Source organism: Moschus berezovskii, chromosome 13 (assembly GCF_049115385.1).
Source record: "Moschus berezovskii isolate FMDL1 chromosome 13, NW_MosBer_1.0, whole genome shotgun sequence".
Classification (NCBI taxonomy): domain Eukaryota; kingdom Metazoa; phylum Chordata; class Mammalia; order Artiodactyla; family Moschidae; genus Moschus; species Moschus berezovskii.
Window position 1 is genome coordinate 61,063,376 of NC_142472.1, and position 23,938 is coordinate 61,087,313.

At 38.1% G+C, this 23,938-nt stretch overlaps 1 protein-coding gene across 2 annotated transcripts in view; it reads left to right on the forward strand.

Moving 5' to 3' along the window:
• NBEA (neurobeachin) overlaps positions 1-23,560 on the forward strand; it is a 671,823-nt gene extending 648,263 nt beyond the window's left edge. For both annotated transcript variants that reach the window (XM_088842722.1, XM_088842723.1), the window contains 8 exons: positions 44-236; positions 2,085-2,156; positions 4,062-4,217; positions 4,731-4,901; positions 16,444-16,545; positions 18,398-18,594; positions 19,703-19,854; positions 21,700-23,560. In XM_088842722.1, coding sequence (XP_088698848.1) covers positions 44-236; positions 2,085-2,156; positions 4,062-4,217; positions 4,731-4,901; positions 16,444-16,545; positions 18,398-18,594; positions 19,703-19,854; positions 21,700-21,790 — 1,134 coding nt within the window. In that variant the 3' untranslated portion in view covers positions 21,791-23,560. The remainder of the gene's footprint in view (positions 1-43; positions 237-2,084; positions 2,157-4,061; positions 4,218-4,730; positions 4,902-16,443; positions 16,546-18,397; positions 18,595-19,702; positions 19,855-21,699) is intronic.
• The last annotated feature ends 378 nt before the right edge of the window (positions 23,561-23,938 follow it).

A 23,938-nucleotide genomic window follows, 5' to 3' on the forward strand; every position in this document is an offset into this window, starting at 1 on the left:
ATTCCTTTTGTTTTCTTTGCTCTCCTCCCTTTCTATTCAACAGTGTTTCCTTCCACAGAGTCCACTCATGTTTAAAGATCAGATGCAGCAGGATGTGATCATGGTGCTGAAGTTTCCGTCAAATTCCCCAGTGACGCACGTGGCGGCCAACACGCTCCCCCACCTGACCATCCCTGCGGTTGTGACGGTGACCTGCAGCAGGCTGTTTGCCGTGAACCGATGGCACAACACAGTAGGTACGTGAGCCTAAGGGAGTCACTTACTAGCAGTGTCTTAACAGCTGTGGTTCAGGTAAGTGTGCGGAGGGCTAGCGAGTGTGCCAAATGAGCTACAGAAAGCGGCAGAATAAATAGTTGCCGGACCTCACTAAAGAACCCGTCTGTCTTCTTCACTGCCGCTGTGTTGCAGTTCCGCGCGCAATGCTTGTTGTTGTTGTTGGTCGCTCAGTCATGTCCAACTCTTGTGACCCCATAGATGGTAATCCGCCAGGCTCCTCCATCCAGGGGATTTCCCAGGCAAGAACACTGGAATGGGTTGCCATTTCCTCCTCCAGGGGATCTTCCCAACCCAGGGATCAAACCCTTGTGTCTGCATTGACAGGCAGATTCTTTCCCACTGAGCCACAGGGAAGTTCACAGAATGCTTGGCTAATGGTTCAGTATCTAATAAGTAATTGATAAATTGAAGCAGTTCTACAAATAATTCAGGTCCTCCCACCTTGCTCCTGCAAGGAAAAAACAAACAAATTTTATCCCATACTAAACAAAAACAAATTTGAATCTAGGTGGTTTCAAATCCTTTTTCTCCCACTTGAATAACTCATTTAGGAAATATTCGAATGACCACTTTGTGTCAAGTGGTCCTGGGCACTGGGAGTGCAGCAGTGGACAAGGCAAATAGCATCCCTCTCTTTGTGGAACTTTGAGTCTGAGAGAGGACAAAATCTAAATTCTTTAGTTATTTCATGTGTGTTTTCTCCAAACTCATTCCTGAAGGTTCCAGCCAGTACATCTTGAAGTGATATAATTCTGTCATGAAAATTCGACAAATTGATACTTATCCAGCCAGGACAGCAGTGGATGAGACTAAATGATTTAGTTGGCCCAGTTCATTACTTATGATCTCCCTAGAAGCCTCAAGATCCCCACTGTCTCTAAGTCTGAATGGCTGAGCCACACCAAGTTCACCTGAATCTTAATTCTACTGACTTCTACATCACTCTGGAAAACTAGATTACATTTAGCTTAATCTGCTAAGAATTTCTGAATACCCTGTTTTATGGTTATTGGTAATACTTTCGACATGAAGTAAAATGACTTCCATTCACTCAGAAACATGGAGAAGACATCTCTTAAAAATATCTGGGGTTGGCTAAAAAGTTTGTTCAGGTTTTTCCATAATACTTTACAGAAAAACCTGAATGAACTTTCAGACCAACCCAAATATGACTTTATTATTCACGGGAGTCTTAGCCTCTAGAAATATTTTGCACTGCGAGAAAGCTATAAAGATTTGATTTTTGTTTTCTTTAGAGTTCTAAAGTTTTATATGTTACCCATGTAAGAAATTATGACTAAAGAACTCAATCAAGCTCTGAATGTTAATCCTCTGAAAGTAGCTTTTAGGTTAAGATTTTAAGTGTGGCTCAATTGTATACCTTCAGTTGACTTGTCATCTTTTGAAAGAAGCTGGAAGGAATGGAAGTCCCATATTCCACTCTGCCTTGGCCCAGGTCAGCCCATCCTTACACCCATTCCTACATGTAGACATAACCTTTTCTTAGATTTCAGCTCTGTGATGGATTCCAGAAATGTTATAGTATTCTATTTTATCCAGCTTTTTCTGTTAACAACACTCTTCCCAGCTTTCTCCATCTTAAGTGGAAACCAACAGTCCCTGTTGTAATGCTTTTTTTAAGATTTGTCTTCAAAAACATGTAGTGTGACTGAATGATTCTTACAGTAATTTACAAATAATTTTTAAGAAAATATATATTTTGTATAATTGTTATAAAATACTGCTTACTAGGAGATTCCTCCATTCTGAGAAGTTTATGGTCATTTTCTCTTTTAATTAATCTTTAGGCCTCAGAGGAGCTCCAGGTTACTCCTTGGACCAAGCCCATCATCTTCCCATTGAAATGGATCCGCTAATTGGTATGTTAACAACAAAAAATGCATTTTCATAAATGCTGCCTATCCACAGATTCCTATGTGGTTATTTATCACAAATGACAGTTGAATGATACTTTTTCTGTCACAAATTAATGTACAAATAATGTCAAATTGCCATCAAGGAGCTGTGAAAATCATATGTCATCTAAGAATTTTTTGTTATTAAAATAATGATTTGTGGTATTTTCTTGGTATTTCCAGAGGTCATTTAGGTTGATTCTAAACAAGGCATATAGTTCCAGACTGTGCTTTCTTTCAGCCACAACTCTTCTTTAACAACTTTATATTATTTCAAATATATAAGGACTCAAAGCTATTATTAAGAAAATTGACACTAAAGAATAACTTTTCTGGAAATCTCCATTCAATAAACTAACATTTTTTTTTTAATTTAAGATTTCATATGAATTGCAAACTCAGGAGCTATAACTATTTGCAGCAGTATTCAAAGTATTTTTAAATAATCATGTACACATTTATTAACTACGTGATGCAGAACAAGTGCCTTAATCTTTCTGGGCCTCAGTTTCATATCTGTAAGATGGTTCCTAATAATGTTCATTCTGCCTGTTCTCATGTGATCATATGAGACTTAAATTAAAAAAATCGAATGTGGTTTGAAAAATTATAAAGCCATAAACAATTTATGGTATTTTTTGCTTAGATTAATTCAGCCTTCATCTTTGAACCCAGAAATAAGATGCAAGGCAGCCATTTAGGTTAGTTACCTATACTGCTACACAGAATAGCACTTACATTTCTCTTGGAGAATATATGCTTAGGACAAGGAATATTTTTCAAGTGGGGTCTAGCTTCTAGGTGTTTCTCTGCTAAAAAAATAGCAACAGTTTCATATATAGCTAGAGTGTAACCGTGGAAGATTAATAGCTGTATTCTAATTAATCAGGCACCAACTACATCGTTTTCAAGTGACTCAGACCTTTGATTTTCTTTTCCTTTGCTGTTTTAAAAAATTTTTTTTTTTTTTTTTTTTTACTTTTTGCCTTCTCTAGTAATTATTATTATAGTGTTAGTCGATGTCCACAAATAGTGGCACTTAGATTTAATTGGTGTTAGGAAGTGATGGTGATCTTCTACATCTGCATTTTCTGTTTAAGAATTCAGCCCAGGGATTTGGCCTGAAAGGACGGTGTGGAGTAAGGGACAGGCTGGCAAGCAGACAGGCACTGGGGAAATCACAGGGCGTCTCTGAGTTCCTGACTTTATTCAGATTCAGTCCCAGTGCTGCCCATGACTCTCTGCCTGTCTCTTTCTTCCCCAGCCCCTGTCCCATCTTTCTCATTCCCTTCCTCCCCTGCCAGCCCATTCTGGAAAGGCTTCTGTTTGTTGACAATCCAGGTCTTCAAAGCTGCTAACCTAAAGCTCCCTGAGGGGCCACCTACATAACAACACCCCTTGCACAAATCCCTACTTTCTTCTTTTCCCATGAACCATAAAGGCCATCAGAAAATGACAGATGGGGGCAAATATGAAGACATTTTTTCCTTATGTAACATACTTCATACAATATTTATTCTTATTATTATTGAACATGTTGGACAATAATGAACTTGTGCAGGGTGAATATCTATTGAATTAAGTGCATATAAATATTTTTATTATGTTGTAAATTCCCATCTTGAATTCCTCATATCAGTGGAAGAACTACTTAAATTTCCAACAATTTTTAAATATATAATATGGTTCACAAATAATCATTGCTACTAAACAGTTTATATTCTTCATGGGGAAATGCTAAAATCTTAATCATATAGCATTAGAACCCATGTCTAGATAAATGAAACATAAAAGTATTCCTTCTGTAAGTGCTTGGTGAAACTCTTTGTAGAATCTCTCTTTAAATTCCTGTATCTATTTTATATTTAGCCAATAACTCTGGTGTGAATAAACGGCAGATCACAGACCTCGTTGACCAGAGCATACAAATCAATGCACATTGTTTTGTGGTCACGGCAGATAATCGCTATATTCTTATCTGTGGATTCTGGGATAAGAGCTTCAGAGTTTATTCTACAGAAACAGGTAAACTGAACTATGAAATACCTTATCCTCATCAGAATGCCTGTTGTTTCACCTAAAGCTTCATATAAAGTCATACTTCTTAATGTAGGCGTCTTCATCTTGATGCCAAGATTCCAATTAAATGTCCATGTAATTGCTTCTGATTTCATCCATTCTGAACTTAAGTGTGAGTTGATCCCTGAGTTCATGCGACAAAAGGGATTAGTGTCCCCCTGCCCCAAATCAAATCCAGTAAAAGGCCTTAAAGCTGCCTTTAGTCTAGCCTAGCCTGGGAGGAAAAAAAATCATGATTGTGTTATAAGTTCTTTCCTTAAAAAAAAAACCGAAGTGACGTTTTTGTATCATTTTTTCAGAAGGGACTCAAGAACCTAAATCTGTAGCTAGATTTGAATTACCTTGTAAGTTTGCAGGTCTATAGAGTCACTTTCCACAAATCTAGTAAAATAAAGTTACGTTTACTACCATTTAAAGAAAAATAGCCATTGGATTTGACCTGCTGTTTCTGTGTTGCAGGGAAGCTAACTCAGATTGTATTTGGCCACTGGGACGTGGTGACGTGCTTGGCCAGGTCTGAGTCATACATTGGTGGGGACTGCTACATTGTGTCTGGGTCTCGCGATGCCACTCTACTGCTCTGGTACTGGAGCGGGCGACACCACATCATAGGGGACAACCCGAACAGCAGTAAGTATTGGTCTGGAATTGTCCCATCAGACTGTAAATTCCTTTAATTGCCCTAATAACTTTTGCTGGGGTTGTAAGGATCTTAAAATATGAAAGCTTAAACAGCATTGGAATATAACTGTGTTCTTTATTAGAATATAGCTGTATTCAAAGTGTAAAAAGAGAGCAACCAGTGTAACCTTCAGCCTGAGGGAACTCCCAGATCCCCTCGCAGTTACCCTCTTCTGCCCAGCTGCCCTTCCCCAGTCTCCAAATGTCCCCATCCTTTCAGAGTTTCCTTCCATGTCACCTGGTCTTTTCAACTTCCTGTGATTTCTCTCAGCTGAATGTATTCTCTCCCTTCTCTGAAATTCCATACACTTTATTTGTGCCTCCTGAGGACACTTACTGCTTTCTACCAGGGGTATAGTATCTCTGTTTATTTATTTGACAATGATTGAGTACCCCCTCAGGTTAGTCATGGGGGGAGCAAAAGCTGAATAAGATGATGTCTTTGTTTAGGGTGATTCCTGAGTGTTTTTTATTCAACAGTGCTCCCAAAAATATTCCATAGGAAAAAAAACTGAGGTACCCATCGCTTCTTGGCCTTTTGGCTAAGATCAAGTATAAAATGAGGTACCCAGAGTAAAATAAATTTTAGAAAACACAGCATATGTACTCTTATTCTCTATGTAAGCTCAGAAAGCCTCACACAAATAAGTCTGTTGATGTTTGCATAAACCAGAGTTTCTCAAGGGCTTCCCAGCTGGTGCAGTAGTAAAGAATCCAATGCAGGAGACACAGGTTTGATCCCTGAGGTGGGAAGATTCCCCTGGAGAAGGAAATAGCAACCCCACTCCAGTATTCTTGCCTGGAGAATCCCATGGACAGAGAAGCCTGGTGGACTACAGTCTATGGGGTCGCGAAGAGTCTCACACGACTGAGTACACACACGCGCACATAGTTTCCCAAACATGTTTTCCAAGGAACCTTTTGCTTATGAAAGAGCAGTTATTATTCCTGTGAACTGTTGTTCTGAGGAAGCTCTAAAGCACACCGTGAGACCTTCTCTTTGCATCTGAAGTTTCTGATTCCTGGCATAGTTGCACATGTTATAGGTTTTCAATGAATACTGTTAAATGACTGAGTAACTAGATAACAGATTTCCTAGAAATAATTACTGCTTTTAACTACCAAGCTTGTCTCCCATAAAATAGAGAATGATTTCTGTTAATAATGGCGAGTACCTAAAATAGGGTTATTCCAATTATAATTCATACATTGGTCACAATTTTAACAGTACTCTGAAAACATGAGGTGGGAATATTTATGATGAAACAGAACTAAGAATTTCCCAGGAATACTATGTACTTGCCACTGAAATACTGTAGAGAAAAAAGAAATGTACAGGAGACCAAGGTATAACTGTGAGAGAGCTGGGCATGGAAATCTTCATATGTACATCAAGGTAGTGAGAGAATGAATGACCAGGTGATTTAGATGATCCGGTGATTTATTCTTGTCGCTCACAGCTAGAGGTAAAGAAAAGTAGATGAAGCAACTAAAAGTGTATTATGAAGTTGTGTCTCTGAGTGTAGATACTGAATAAAAGAAAGTATGTGTAATTATACATTTTCGCCTCTGCTCCAAGTTGTGAGATATTTTTTTGAGCAAAGCACATATTCAGTGTTGCTTGACTTCCAACCAGTGCAACTAATCAGCCACCAATTCTACAGTATACAGAACATCATACTCTAACTGCTAATAAGTTATTTACTCTTTTAAAACTTTGTTTTAAAAAACAGCTTTGTTTTTAACAGGATTCTTGTGTTCTATGTGTGTGTGTAAAATATATTTGACCTACTTTATTATTATACTTTATTATTCTTAATCATGGTACATTATCACATGTATTTTGTCTAAATGTATTTTTATGTATTTCTAAACTTCCTTTTTTGAGACTAGTGTAGCATTCATTACAAGAGAAGTTGAATTGAGCAGCAGAGCTGTGTGGTATCCTCCATCTATTATTGACACAGATTGGAAGTCATTAGATAGAAAAAACTTTATAAAGGAGCGGAATAGTGTTTTAAATCCAATTAATTAGCATCTCCAAAATGAAGCTCAGAAATGATGAAAATGATGTTTCCAAAAAGAATTCATTTCTTAAAAACTACCATCTGGTAGTAGAGAAGATAATATAATGTCCTGCTATGAGATAAAATGTTAAATTATAGTAATTATCTGTTAACTACTTTATTTTCTAATTATTTTCTAAATGAAATGATGGTTGATGATTGTATCTTTGCTCCATCACTTAGCAAGGAAAGTGAAATGTAGTATTATTTAGAGTATTCAAAGTTCCTATGGTAGGAGCTGTGTAATAGGAATGTTTATGTTAATTCTTAAAAACAAAACTGTGACTGATAGATTTGTTAAAATGTAGCATTTTATTTAAGCTTTAAATAAAGACAGGATTATCCCTAAGAAATTGCAAAATATTACCCATACAGTATTGTCTCCATTGGTGGGGATATATATTTTTTTATTAAAAACTGTCATCATCATTATTAACCTAAAGGACTTTCATAAAACCCACCATGCCAAGACTTTCCTAGACATTAATGTGAGCATATGTAGCATGGTTCCATTGTATTTGTTATCCTTAACATAAAAGGGAAGAAATGCTCTTCTAGATTGAACAGAATGAGTTGCTAAAGTATTGGCCAAGCAGCAAGCATGTACTGAACATGTGCTGTGTCCTGGTACTATCTTAGCAGCTGGGAGGGCTGGGCAGTCAAAGTCTCTGACTTTCTGGGGTTCACCCAGAAGTCTATATTATAATCCATATAGACTATAAGAGTCACAAAACTGCTTATCCTGCTTGGAATTATCAAGTGTACTGAGTACTGCATGAATCATGAATTGCTATCAGATAATATTTAGTTTCCTAAGTACTTGTGTCTACAGAATGTTTAATGTTATATCTTGGGCACAAATGGATGATTATATAAAAACTGATTTCAGCTTTTTGCCACATGGATAGTAAAAATCATGATAGCAAAAAATAACAGTTATTTTTAATAGTTGATCAACTTGACTGTTAGAAAAGGCAACCTCGCAGCTCATGTAAGCATGCCTAGAGAGACCATGTATGTTGGTCAATTCACCTTTTGCAGAGGCAGTCAAAGCACACACTGAATTGACTGTCACATCAGGGATCAGCCATGGGTATTTGCCATCAGAAAACTCACAATATGAAAGGAAAAAGCTTTTTTTTCCAGTTTCAGTTTAATCTATTCTAGCTACCAATTCACAGGTCAGAGAATCAGGCTATATGTGCTTTCTATCTCATAATGCATTGCTCCACAAGACAAAAAAGCTGGTTACGTCTAAATTCATATTAAAGCGTGTGACACAATGCCCTTAGGTTTCAAGGGTTGTATATATTAACCTAGACTTGAAGAGGGAAGTCCTGGCATGAAATGTAATATCCCAGTAGCTGTTAGAATTCAGGACTTGGTCTTGCTGTGGACATTAAATTCACTTTGTATGTCAGAGGCTGAGTCGTATTTCTCCAGCACACCACCATATGGGACAGGATTCATTTACTCACCTTATGCGCACATCACTGAAAGTTCCTCAAGATAGACTCAAGCACTTTAATAGATGTATGCTTCTTTTACATTGTCATTATTATTTTTTAATGGATAGCTCTATTTGTGTCACAGAGGGAAAAAAATAGTGTTTCTGCATTTTTTTAGGTAAGTTTGAAAGAGTTAATGGCTTAATTGTGTCAAATACATATATTGTTATGACTAACTTGGACATCTCTTAAATAAATCTTTTTCTGTCTTTACAGTTTTAATGAATTTGCCACAAAGCAATGATAACGTGTGAGCAGATGATTACAGAGTTTCAGACCATAAAAGAAACACGCAAAGGCTACCTGGCCTAGGTTCCCATTGAATTAATTATACTGGTTTTATTAATATATTTGCAGGCTAATATTCACTACTACTCTTTCAAACTTGCAACTCTGAACATAGACAATTTTCATGTAGATGTGAATAGGTGCCTGACGAGATAACAGAATTGCAGAGATGTGAAGGACACACACTTTGATCTGAAGCAGACTCTTACACAAATTGTGAAACTAATTTGGAAGTGATAAAAATTAATTTGCACACTTTAATTGGAAGCAGGCAACTGCCTGAAAGGAAGGCGAGTGGAGCAGGCAATCTGTGCTCAAAGCTGATTGAATTTTTTGTCAGGCAGGTATCTTGGACTTGGCCGCTTATCCTCCTGAGCCCTTCTCTACAATATATTACAGCCCATCTCTGACTGGTGTTCTTTAAAAGGATCAATGCTATTCCTGTTGAATCCCTGGAGCCCTAAATTTCATTGATCTTGGGACTTGACATTTCTCATTACGTGCTATAGCTTCCAACGAGATAGTCACAAGAGGGGCAAGTCAACATTGTCTCCTCAGCAGACACTTAAAACACATCAGGGCCTTGGTTCCAAATCCAGTCTGCTTGTAAAGTGTGTGGTTTTAATGCCTATACCAGATACAAGGTGCTGGATAGAGAGCTGGTTGACATTTTTTTTTTTTTTAATCATAGCAACAGGAAACGTAGAAAGAGAGTTTACTGTTCATCTTTGCAAAGCAAATCTACGAATACACTTTGAGTCATATGTGTAAGAGCTTGTTATTGTGCTTTTTCAATTTCACTTTTGAAAAACAAGCCTTTAGCTCACGTTTGAGCATTATGCAAAACAAACTATGAAATGAGAAGCCCATTGAAAAGGAGACTCCAGCTGTGCACACATCTTTTCCCTGGGCTCCCATTGTGTAAGCCTCAGCTCTGGACACTGACACTCCTGCCAGCTCCAACCTGTCACTAAACATCTGCCAAATCATATCCCTTGCTTTGTCTGCATCCAGCCTTCTTTTCAAACGACCATCTTGGTGCCCAGCTCCACAGCCACCACCAACCAGTGGTGCTAATGGGGATGAAGAAAGCTTGGACAAAGAATAACCTGAAGATATTATATATACATACATATATATATATGTATTTTTTGAGAGGAGGTGTACTTACATGTGTAATAACTTTGAGAGGAGGTGTAGTTACATGTGTAACAGTTCTTACCTTGTAGAGCTTTCTGGGGGCCAAAAGACAATGTCCATAATGTAGCGCCCCTAGTACAGGGCCCATTTTGCAAGAGACCTCCTCCCATCCCCTCAGCCCAACATTAGGAGACTTTATAGGGTTCTTGACTAAGAAGGGGACTGCTTGTCACTCAGCTTCTGCTTTTCCTTCCCCCTTTAAAGAACTGAGGCTGCAAGAGTCTTTATCTTGAGCCAGAAACAATCTAAGAAACAGAAGTGACTAATGTGCTCTCATGATCCAGGTGTCTCGAATCTATACCAGCGGGATCTCTGGGCGCCATGCAGAATCGCGCCTCCTTGGGAAAGGCAGGCAGATGATACTGTTGATTATTTGGGGAAGAGGATGTTAGCACAGTTCTGTACTATGACCTAGATCCTAGTCCTGAAGGCTCAGGACTTCAAGGACAGACATCTGCCCTGAAACAGCAATGCTCAGGGGGAAATGTGGTCAGTGCCCTCTCTGAAGAAGAAAAAGAATAACTTAGATTTAATGACTAGATAGGTTTATATCTATCATCTATTTTTTTCAAGTACTCCATGAGTGCGTGATAAATGAAACCACATCATGGAACTTTTTCCAACCCATGGAATGTTTTTATGTGGGTTAGCTTGTGACCTGTAGAAAATGCAGGCAAAGGTGTTTCTAGCACTTGGGCCACAAACCTCTGCAGCAAGCCCTCAGGTGGCCGAGGACACAGTATCTCAAGAAGGGACTCCTCATGACTAAAACGATGTCTAGCATCATTTTTTTTTTTCAAAATAAATCTTGAAATCAGAGAGCCCTGATGAAAATACTGCACCCTTTGAAATATCTTATTCTGGAAACTCAGGTCAAAAATTCATCATTTTTATATAGGTATAAACATGACTGAAAATACTTTCTGCAGTGATTCTGCAATGACCCCACAAAGGCCAGGGATAAAATCTGAATGTCATATATCATCAGGAGGTTCATTTTCTGACTCCAGCAGAACCACACTGAGGATCATAGAAAATCTCTGCTGTTTTTGTTTAGCTCTAATTTAAAGAACCCAAGCTTCTCCTGCATATTAGTAGTCCCATAAATGAGGTTTAAAATAATAAGAACCATGAGTAATCTTTACTTTGATCACTTCCCTGAAAGCCACAGCCTATCAAGCTGAAAGGCTCTCTTGTCAGTTCTATGTGGATAGCAGCATCGGATACCTTTGTACTATTTTTCATCATCCATTTAAAAAATATTGAAATGACTTGTGATAAAAATGAGATGGAATCTGTTTATTGTAAGCCTGGTATATTTGCTGTTTCCAAATACTTGCCTATGAGGAATCTCAAAATCAGACTTTTTTTTTTTTTTCATTCGTAGTAATTCCATCACACAGAAAGCTCTTCTCCTGAGAAAGTGACTCTGGAAGGAGGGCAGTGGTGCTCTGGTCCTCAGATGAGAGGTCTCACCTGCACCTCCCTCTGTGCGGTGCCCTTTGACCCTCAGCTACATCCATCAATTGTGATGTGACACTGACGGAATATTTCTAGGATTGTGAATGATTGTCCGGGTGGGTGACATCTGTCCCTGACAGCGAAATGAAATATAGAGAATATGTTTACCCCCCCACTCCCGCTGCCACTGCAGATTCCCCAACTCAAAACCCCGGAATAACATGTTATTTACTCTTCTGTAGTTGAAAGCAGCATGCTTCTCAGGGGCCCTGCAAAATCTTCTAATAGTTAAGTTTCACAATTTACTCAGATGACCTGGGGAAATTGTAATGAAAAATGAAATATCTAAAAATTTTTAAATCAGAGGTAAGCCTTGGAAAAACTTACTTCCTCATAGAAAATGTATTACATACTTAAGGAATTTTATGTTTACTATTTTTATACATTTTTAAAATTTCCTGCAATAGAACTAGATTGCTTTTTACTTTTTCTGTGGCATATAGGGGAAAGGTTTATAAAACTATATAAATTTTATTAAATATATAATTGCAAGATGTTTAATTCATCAGTCTCTCCAAGATAAAATAATCACTTAGAAAAATTAAGGATAATATTACACATAAAATCTTGTCAGTAATTAATCCTCATTTTGCCAGGGAACTTAGGGCATCTCTGAAGCATAAATTTAGAATCAAATGACAGACTAACATGGACTTTTAGCTTCCCCTCCCACTCACCATCTAGGTAAGAAATGTCTCAAACACAAAATGGAAGCTGATGTATGTGAGGAAACTCACAGAAAACAGTGAGCAGTTCCTGGGGAGACAAAAGACCAGTGGGTCTGAAGGAGGAGATATTGGCAGAGGGAAAGAGTACTGAGTACCTTGCTGGGTAGAGCGCTTTCATTATGCACTTTCTTCATAGAATTTTCCATGCATGACCTATTGAAGCCTTCCCTCCTGCCACGTGGGGCAGGAATCAGAGCACTGCCCAGGGCTGGATCATTGCCAGGGGAGTGGCTGACCCAGGAGGCGGGCACAAGCTCCAGCCCTTGGACATTCACTTCCTCCACCGCCTCCTTCACAGTGATCACAGCCCAGGAAGCATAGGACGTCTCTCTGAGATACGAGATGGAGGAGGGGGTTCAGCCTGATCCAGAAAAAAGTACGAGTTCACAGAGAAAAACAGGCTAGCATGCAGGATCTCAGGCAGCATAAAGGAAAGATCACAGACCCAACAACCAGATGAAGCAGAGTAAACAGATGAGAAAAATACAGAACTTTCTTAAAAGTCTTAATATTTCCTAAGGTATGAGAAAGGGGACATTAAACCCACTGGTAATGTTCTATATTTTTAAGCTGGGGGTGAGTATAAGATAATTCATTTTATTCTCTTAGCCTTATATATATATATATATATATGCTATAAATATTTAATATATAATTAATGTTTTTAATCTAAAAGCAAATGAAAATACACACAGTTGTGTAGAAGCTGCCAACTTGAATTTTTTAATTATCAATAAAAAATAGTCTACAATAATATTCCTCAAACTTAATTAATACACTGATGCCTTAAAAGTACAAAATTATTACTAAACCCCCAAAAATCTCTGACTCTAAGGAATGTGTTCTTGGACCCCTGGAATCTAGTTTGAGAAACATTGACTTAATTAGCTCATCTTAATCTTTAAGTGCATTTCAACTTTGAATTGCCACAGCATAGATTTTTGATGGTGGAGAGAGATTTCATCTTTACAACTGGTTAAAAATTTAGATTATCATCAAAATGCAAATCTGAAATTTAAAATTTTTCATAGAACTTTTCAGTCTCAAGAAAATAGCCACAGATCCCAGAATACACAGACCATAATTTGATAAATACCAAGAATTCTGGAAGAGTTGCAGTCACAAGGCCAAGTTACAACGTGACTTCTCCAGCAGAAAAAGTAATGGTCAGTGATACTGACAACTTAACATGAAATAATGATATTTTTATATACTCACAAAGGCTTATTTATGTATAATACTTGCTCTTTGCTGAAATTATATTGTAGAATCAACTGAACAATACATTCAAGATGAATAACAAAATCATACAAGTCTGATGGAACTATTTAATAATTAAAGAGGCAATATAAGACATTAATTGATGAAAGTAAAAGAGGAGAGTGAGAAAGTTGGCTTAAAGCTAAACATTTGGAAAACTAAGATCATGGCATCTGGTCCCATCACTTCATGGGAAATAGATGGGGAAACAATGGAAACAGTGTCAGGCTTTATTTCTGGGGGCTCCAAAATCACTGCAGATGGTGATTGCATCCATGAAATTAAAAGACCCTTACTCCTTGGAAGGAAACTTATGACCAATCTAGATAGCATATTAAAAAGCAGAGACATTACTTTGCCAACAAAGGTCTGTCTAGTCAAGGCTATGGTTTTTCCAGTGGTCATGTATGGATGTGAGAGTTGGACTGTGAAGAAAGCTGAGCACCGAAGAATTGATGCTTTTGAACTGTGGTGTTGAAGACTCTGAGAGTCCCTTGGACTGCAGGGAGATCCAACCAGTCCATCCTAAAGGAGCTCAGTCCTGGGAGTTCATTGGAAGGACTGATGCTCAGGCTGAAACTCCAATACTTTGGCCACCTCATGCGAAGAGGTGACTCACTGGAAAAGACCCTGATGCTGGGAGGGATTGGGGGCAGGAGGAGAAGGGGACGACAGAGGATGAGATGGCTGGATGGCACCACCGACTCAATGGATATGAGTTTGGGTAAACTCTGGGAGTTGGTGATGGACAGGGAGACCTGGCATGCTGCGATTCATAGGGTCACAAAGAGTCAGACACGACTGAGCGACTGAACTGAACTGAAGGCATTAATAAGTGTGATGTTGTTAATGAAAAGTGGAAATAGTTGGATATTACAAGGCAATGATAAATATTTGTTGGCTCTGACATGAATAGTCCAGATCCAAAAGGTATTGTTAATAAGCATTTTATGTCCCTTTTTCTGATCACCCTGCCTTCAACAGAGTTTCACTTCAGAGTCTGTTGGGTCCTCATATCCTACCCTGTACAGCTGACACTGGCTTTCTTTTCCCATGTACCAAAGCAGCCACTCCAAACTGTACCCAGGATGACAATGCATCTTCCAAAATTCCTTTCTGAATTTCTTCTGTTTCCTTTTCCTCCACATTTTTGCACCAAGACTGTAGCAGTCCTTCATTTACATCTCAAAAGTGGCTTCTCCAAATGATTTTTCCAGCAAGACATCGCTGGGCAAGAAGCCCTCTCAACTTTGCTGGTCCTTCTCACAGTCTTTCATGCATGCAGTTTATTCACCAATATTCTGCTTTTCTCTCCATTCGTGGCTTTTTTTCTTTCTTTTTCTGTTTTTTAAAATCCCATTTCACTCTGTGCACCCACGTTTATTCTTCATACTTGTCATTGTTTTTTTTTTTTTGGTAATTAATTTATTTTTTATTGGAGGCAAATTATTTTACAATATTATCTTGGTTGGTTTTGCCATACATTGACATGAATTCGCCCCGGGTTTACATAAGTTCCCCCTCCTGAACCCCCCTCCCCCCTCCCTCCTCCCTTTATCCTCCCTCTAGGTCATCCCCGCACGCCAGCCCCGAGCATCCTATAACCATACTTGTCATTATTGAGTGCCTCCAGTGGTCAACCTGTGGAAGATGTGCCATGGTTGTTTGATGTGTTCTAAGCAATTCCAGGTTATAATTTATGTCTTTTTTATACTCCCAACTCCTAACCCACTTAGAAGGCCTGTCACTTAGAAGGCATGCACTCAGTACAGAGGGCAGAGCACTTGGCAGTCAGAATGCTGATGCAGATAATTCAGCTGCACTTTCTTGGCTAGGATCGCACCAGTAAAGTCAGATGGAGAATTAAGATGATCATCTGATTGTCTCATCTTTCCTTTACAACTTTCTGTTCCCCTCTCCAAAAAAATCAAAGTACCCCAGCCTGTTTTGTTGAAGATCTTAAGGAACATTTTTAAAGGGGTAAAAGCAAGGGTTGCAAAATTACCTAGCTCTGGGTTCATTTCCAACACTTGCGCCTATATGAACTTGTGTAAGTTGAACAACCTTTCAAAGCTTTGGAGCTCTGTAAAATAGAAACAGTAATTGTACCTACCTCCTATGAATGCTGTCATAATTAAATGACATTACCCATATAAATGTTTTGGCAAGTTTGATTTCTATATCTGAACGGTAATCAGGAAGGAAAAAAAAATTATTTCTCACCACTATCATGATGTTATAAGTACGTCACATTTGTTGACTTAGCCATCATCTAAGCATCCTGAGTCAAAGCTATGGTTTTTCCAGTAGTCATGTATGGATGTGAGAGCTGAGCCATAAAGAAGAATTAATGCTTTCAAACTCTGGTGCTGGAGAAGACTATTGAGAGTCCCTTGGACTGCAGGGAGATCCAACCAGTCAATCCTAAAGGAAATTAGTCCTGAATATTCATTGGAAGGACTGATGCTGAAGCTGAAGCTCCAATTCTTTGGCTACAATGCATAGAGCCAACTCATTGGAAAAGACCCTGATGCTGGGAAAGATTGAAGGCAGGAGAAGAAGGGCGCAACAGAGGATGAGATAGTTGGATGTCATCACCGACTCAATCGACATGAGTTTGAGCAAACTCTGGGAGACAGTGAAGGACAGGGAAGCCTGGCGTGCTGCAGTCCATGGGGTCGCAAAGAGCTGGACACAACTGAGTGATGAAGAACAACAAAAGCTTCTGTGTAGTAGGAACAGTAGGTTTCTCCATTTTGCAGATGAGGAAAAAGCAGAGAGGTTAAGTAACTGCCTCATGAAATAGTAAATGCCCTTACTAACCATTAATGATTGTTATTTTTAAGTGTTCAATTTAATGGTAGAGCCCTTCATTCCTGCTGTTGGTCTGTAGACACTCACTGCTGTTGTTCCCTTCCAGGTGACTATCCTGCTCCAAGAGCTGTCCTCACGGGCCATGACCATGAAGTTGTCTGCGTTTCTGTCTGTGCAGAACTTGGACTTGTTATCAGTGGTGCTAAAGGTCAGAAGACATTTCTTTCATTTTAGGTCTTTAAAAACTGTACTGTTTCACAAGTTAACCATGATTTATGATTTATTTCCTTGAGGAGGCTCTCCATAGACAAATGCAATCCCTAGGTTCTTTGCAGCTGTTTAATTTTATTAATATTTGTTAGTACTAATGTAAGATAGATGTAGAATTTTATGAAGTACTCTGTGGTCACCAGCATTCCAGCCAGAACACTGGTAAATCAAACTGCAGCACATGCATCCGATGCAGTCATTACAGATCACATTCAGAAGCCAAGGGGGAGAGAGCCGTGATCAGGGGATCACAGGGGCTCAGGCAGTTCACCAGACATAGCCCTGGGTCCACCTCCCTCTGCTAGTCCTTTCTTCTTAAGGCTGGGTAGGTGGGAGAGGAAATATGATGACTTAGTTCTTTTGGCTTTTGATGGAAGAAGTACTGCTTCGGGAGAAGTCAGGAAACTTCTATTCTAATTCTGGCTCAGATACCAGTTCTCCATGGAAGGCTCTGGGGCAGGAAGTAGCCTAATGCTTAAGAGAAACTGAAAGAAAACCAGAGGGGCTGAGTGTGGTGAGGACACCACGGAGGTAAGGAAACAGAAGGCTGAAGAGGCAGGAGACCTGAGACACAAGGATTTGCAATTTGTGTTTGTTTTGAGCATAGTAGGAAATCATTGAAGGTTTTCAGCAAGATGATGAGATGATCAGATTTTGTTTCTAGGACCTTATTCTGACTGCTTTATACATAAAGGATATGATGTCTAAACGTGGGGACACTTTGCTTTTGTATTTAAGAGTAAATAACCCAGGAAGGAATACAAAAGGTATTTTCATAAGTGTCTTTTAATGTCTGTTTAGTAATAATATGTATAATATCATTCTACTCTCTATAAAGCAAAAAAAAAAGCAAAGGAAAGGAAAACACAAGACACATAATACACATAGGGGAAAAACAGTAACTTTCTATAGATGATGGTTGATATTACAAGTGATTGCTATTTTTCTAACTCTTCATATTTTCTGGAATGCACGTCTGTTACTTTAGTAATCAGGAAAAAATTTGGGAATAGCCTCATAATATCACTTGTTTTGAAAAATATATATCTACTGAAATCAATTGAAAAATAGGAATGAAAATCATACACAGTTTTATGGAGTACTTCTAAAGGATATGGGGAACAGGTAATACCAAACTGTATTAACCAATTATTTTTACAGACTTGGCTAGTGAACATTTTATCTTAGTGCTGTTTCTGCCTGAGGCAGGGGAGAGAAACAGTTGAAGCAAAATAAATCATTCCCCATACTACTTTTACGTTCTTGCCTCATTCTTCATTTATTTGAACAGTGTTCCTACAGTCTGAATTACTTGGTTAATTTTTTCAATTTTGCCTTTTACATTTTATATATAGACTATAGAAAAGGTACATTGATAGTAATGTATTTTTATGTGGCACAATGTTAAAATTTTGATGATACTAAAGAAATTTAGCAATTGTTTTGATAATTCTCCCAAACTTTCTAAAGAAAGTTTTCTAAACGCATATGAAGAGAACACTTCTGGGACATACAGTCTCTTTTATTCTCCTGTAATGTATGGACCATATCCTGTTTTAATGAATATTATCCCATGAGGAAAAGAACAAGTATTTACCTAGATGAAAAGTTTGGAAGACACATGTGTGTGTCACATAATAGTTGTCTGTTGATATCTAACATCAGTGCTTGGCTCTTGCCAGCATAGTTTTCTTTTCTACCGCTTCCTACAAGCCTTAGTGTATGTTCAGGTACCAATTACGGGTTTGTGAGAGTAATATGACTGGCCATCGCTGTTCCCTTCTCTGCAGAGGGCCCTTGCCTCGTCCACACAATCACTGGAGATTTACTCAGAGCCCTCGAAGGACCAGAAAACTGCTTGTTTCCACGCTTGATTTCTGTTTCCAGTGAAGGCCACTGTATCATCTACTATGAACGAGGGCGATTCAGCAATTTCAGCATCAACGGAAAACTTTTGGCTCAAATGGAGATCAACGATTCAACACGGGTAAATCCGCATGTTGGGTCTAACTAGGGACTGAGCGAAGAGGTTAAAGATTGACTATTTTGCTTTCAGTGACTCGTAGTAGAAATTCTCAGCTATCCAGGTAAATGTGTACTAGTTTATAAAAACTATAAATTCATACTGATGATGCTTTGAACAAAGCCAGGGTTCATTTAATCTCAAGTAGTTAACTCAGTGAATTAGACTTTGAAGGTGACAGCTGTTGTTTGATTAGAGGTCAGACCCTTAAGGGGGGCTTCCCTGATAGCTCAGTTGGTAAAGAATCTGCCTGCAATGCAGGAGACCCCAGTTCAATTCCTAGGTCGGGAAGATCCACTGGAGGAAGAGTAGACTACCCACTCCAATATTCTTGGGCTTCCCTTGTGGCTCAGCTGGGAAAGAATCCACCTGCAATGAGGGACACCTGGGTTCAATCCCTGGGTTGGGAAGATCCCCTGGAGAAAGGAAAGGCTACCCACTCCAGTATTCTGGCCTGAAGAATTTCAGGGACAGTATAGTCCATAGGGTCGCAAAGAGGGACCGAGTGACTTTCACTCACTCCCTCACTAGACCCTTAAGGAGATTTTTCTTAAACTCCCCTGACAAAAAGCTATTCCTACACTGCACTCTCCTGACCTTAAAAGTGAGTTTATTGTCATAGAAACTTTATCTTTCGAACCCTGTACCAAATTACATACTGAATTGCCCATCACTCAGAAATGAATTAGAATTTCTGGATTATCATTATTAAAAACAGTTTTGAAATGTGTTCTGCAATTTGTTCTAAAAAGTCTTGACATTGTTAGTATTCAGAACTTAACAAACATCATGCTACTTAATTCTCAAGTTCTTTCTGGACTAGATTGGTAATATTCTTTTTGGAACTTCTGTTACTTTGTAACCTAAATTGGTTTTAAAGGATCCTTTGTGTAAGACTTACTTTGATGAATTCCACATTGGGAAGTCTATGGGTTAGACTTTAGAAAACTTGGACAAATGGCTAAAAGTAGATGATAATGACAAGGGTCCTGTGGTAAGTGCCTTTCAGTAGTGACCACTGGTCATTTGGGAAACACTGAAAGAAATGGTTGTTTTTCTACCTTGTCTGAAGGCCATTCTCCTGAGTAGCGATGGGCAGAACCTGGTGACCGGAGGGGACAATGGTGTGGTGGAGGTCTGGCAGGCCTGTGACTTTAAGCAGCTGTACATTTACCCCGGCTGTGATGCTGGCATTAGAGCAATGGATTTATCCCATGACCAGAGGTGAGCCATGTCGGGGAGAAATGTAATCACTCAAGAGTTGTCGAAAGTTCTTTAGATTTTACCAAGGGTGAAACGTGCAATGAAAAATACTCCAGCATCCAGATGGAAGAAAGAGTATTGTTGAAAAGGGCAGATAGAGGAGAGGAGTAAGTACGTTAGGAAGGGATTCTATTAAGAAGGAAACAGGAAGAGAATAAGGGGGAAAAAGAAAGAAATGAGTCTGGAGAAAAACAGACTCATCTAGATACTTCCCGAGACGTAGAGTTATCCCCACCAACTTCTTTGTTCTCAGATCTTTACCTGGTCTCAGACAGGCCTGCCTAGCTTCCATAATGTGAAAAACACACATTTTTTATCAGAGTCTTGGCTTAAGGCATAGGTCTAGCTAAATGCAGCCAAATGCAAAGTGCAGACTACAGCTGGCCTCTGTTTTACAAATACAAGGCACTGGTTACTTGAACCAGTCTCTGCCTCCCATTTGCTTATTCACACATCTCTCATTTATGTTATTTTGTGGTATTTTATATATTGCCCTAAGATACTATAATCTTTACTTGGAAAGAATCAATAAGAATATTAACAAAGTAATATAGTTTTCCATTATTCTTCAGTTTGCAACAGGATTTTATTATTTCCTAAAATTTGCCTTTACATTTATTATAAAGTGAAATGAATATTTGGAATGTAAAGCCTAAATTTTCTAAATTTAAAAAGTAAAACTATATAATCTTAATATGGTAAATAATTTCTCATTTTTGCTATATATCTAACAGAAATAAGAAAAGTTTTTTAAGCAACTCATTTCAGCTATGTGTATATGTATTTATGAGTATTGGTTTTAAATAGTATGAATATTAAGATTTACATGATAAAGTATCTTCACACTATAGTAAAATGATACTGAAGTCATCAAGAAAAGCAATAAAATTTAAGTTAGTTTGGGGAAGGGATATTTGGTATGCAGCTCAATTTTTTTTAAGAAAATTTAAGCAGAGTATTCGAAAATGCATAGTCCATATCTGTGAAAAATAGGAGTGGTTTACTGTGTAGTTATTTGTATATAGATTCATGTTTCTAAAGTATTTGAAATAATTTGTGTTCTTAAGTATTTCAAGATTCCCCCTGGTATTCTTATCCATTCATGTATTCATTGTTGCAAACATTTGGTGCCACCATCATATACTAAGGACTGTGTACAGTCTGGAGGATTTAAAACAAGACCACTAATCCCGAAGAGCTCCAATAATCATAATAAATGATTATGATAATAATCATTTAAATGAGGGAGGTAGGAGCATAGGAACAGGAAAAGGAAGTGATTAGCTCTTCTTGAGGGGTGCAGAGGGCTGGAACGGCTTTGTGAGATACTCATCCTCTCATATGGGTAGAGGGTAGATGAGAGCGCACAGCAAGGCTGCATTCGTGTTAGCATCTCCCAGGAGGAGTGAGGAAAGATATTAATCAAGTTTCTATTTCTTTTTCAAGCTCATCCCTAATTTCAGTTATTCTTGAAGTTTTTTAATGCCCCTGATATGTTCAAACAGTAGTACATGCACATGAGTTACAAACTGACAGATAAACATACAGTGAAGAATCTGTCCTCAAAAAGGTGTTTATCTGATGAGCTGTGTGTGGGATCAAGTTGATAACACTTGGTCCAGCAGTCCAGGTGTTTGTTGGATTGAGTCAACTTCTCTCAGGAGAACCAAGAATAAATTTTAATCCTGTCTCAGAGCACACAAAACAAAAACTTGGTGAACTTTGAGATCATGGTATTGTTTAGTGTAAAGTAGAACCATGTCAGTGATTTTGTGCCTTTCTTAACTACTGCCTCTGCTTTTCCAGGACTCTGATCACTGGCATGGCTTCTGGTAGCATTGTAGCTTTTAATATAGATTTTAATCGGTGGCATTATGAGCATCAGAACAGATACTGAAGACAAATGAAGAACCAAAAGCCAAGTTAAAGCTGAGAGCACAAGTGCTGCATGGAAAGGCAATATCTCTGGTGGAAAAAAAAAACTCGTCTACATCGACCTCCGTTTGTACATTCCATCACACCCAGCAATAGCTGTACATTGTAGTCAGCAGCCATTTTACTTTGTGTGTTTTTTCACGACTGAACACCAGCTGCTATCAGGCAAGCTTATATCATGTAAATTATATGGATTAGGAGATGTTTTGGTAATTATTTCATATATTGTTGTTTATTGAGAAAAGGTGGTAGGACGTGTCACAAGAGACTTTTGACAATTCTGAGGAACCTTGTGTCCAGTTGTTACAAAGTTTAAGCTTTGACCCTAACCTGCATCCCATTTCCAGCCTCTTTTCAAGCTGAGAAGAAAAAAAAAAAAACACGTTTGATACTTTGTACATCAGATGCATCTTATTTAAAGGGATACTTTTGTAAAAGTAAAACCTTGTATAAAGAACAAAACGTTTCTTAATTTTATTGTGGAGTTACAACTTGCATGTTCTTTAATCCCTATGTCTTGATGGAACAGGTGCACTGACAGTAGGAAATAGTAAGATTTGTCCAAGGACACAGTTTGTATGAAAGGATTGAATTTGGGCCAATCAATAATTTTTTCACATTTTCACCAAAATATAGTTTGCACTTTTTAATCTGAATTCCATCCCTCTACGTGAAATTTGCTCATGAAACATTTGGATACTAAGCCATTATTTGCCATTTTTTGGTATTTTATACAAAGAAAATTCAGCCCTACCCTTCATAATTTGAAGACACAGCAGAAAGGGGGCTTAGGGATGAGGTCCTGGTTTTATTGTATAAATAGGAATCCTGATCGTTAGTTCCTTAGTGTTGACTTCCCAACTCCTGGACAACTCTTCCAGACTCATCCTGCTGGCTTAGCGTGTGTACATTAGGGGAGGAGATCTGATGCTAACTTTTTTTTTTTTTGGCTGTTTTTTTATTTTTTTCTCTCTTTGGTTCTTGAATAGCTTAGTTTCTTTAATAAATAAGTGAGACTTTATTATAACAATAACTGAAGTTATTCTTTTAGGTTCTTGTGAAATTCTCACCTAAAGCCACATTCTTAGCCTAAGGCACTTCATCTTTTATGATATAAAATGACACTATCAAATGATTTTCCATACATTGTACTGATCAAGTTATACACCCAGGGGTATATACACTTTATTCATGTTTCTTCTTTGTATATTTGGTGACCGTATCGTCATAGATGTACATATTGTGTCGGTAGGGCTATGAGGCATGTTACAGGAATGTAATTTTCTCAGAACTTACACTCACTTGCAGTCATTTATTTAAAAAGATAAAACAAGATAATGGGTTCTTTGTATTGGCACTTTGCACCAGAAACATATCATTATTTATTGATGTGATTACTTATTTGTTATCCACCATGTACTAGTAAGTTTTAGCACTGAATTCCTTCTTCATTGTTGTTTGTATTTATGAGATTCTGAAATTCTGGGGAATCGGCGTAATGATTAAGTTATTCATCACCAGGCTGTAAGCAATATCTTGAGTTTGTAGCTTAGAATTGGGAGGATAATGAACATCTGGAAGACAAGTTCATTTCATCTTGAGATCATGGTGAAATATTTTGGATATATAAATTCCTTAAGCTATTGTAACCATGTTTTATTGCAAAGATGTAAAATATGCCAGATGTGTGTGAGTTGGAAATCAAAAAAAGAAAAATAAAATATGCAAAGAATTCACTGATTGTTCCACATTTCATTGGACACTTCACTTACATGCATTCATTATGTTGTCATACAAGTTTAAGAAATCAGTGTCACCTCATGTAAAGGCCTAGAGCATCTAAGAACATGAAATAGAGTCCTAATGATGGTCCATAATTTGCTGAAACTTGAGCTGCTTGACTTGACCATCTGGCAGGAGTTTGGGGCACCAGCAACCCTAAGGAGCCAGTTCTACTTGTTTCTTTTGCACAATCCAGTTACTGACAGGGACAGTTCCAGGTATTTTTGCCACAAGTGTCTTTGCTGTAAACATCTTTTCCACAAACATTTTTGCCGTAACTAATTGTCCATAAGGTAATTTTGCTGTAAAAGATAAAATAATGGAAAAT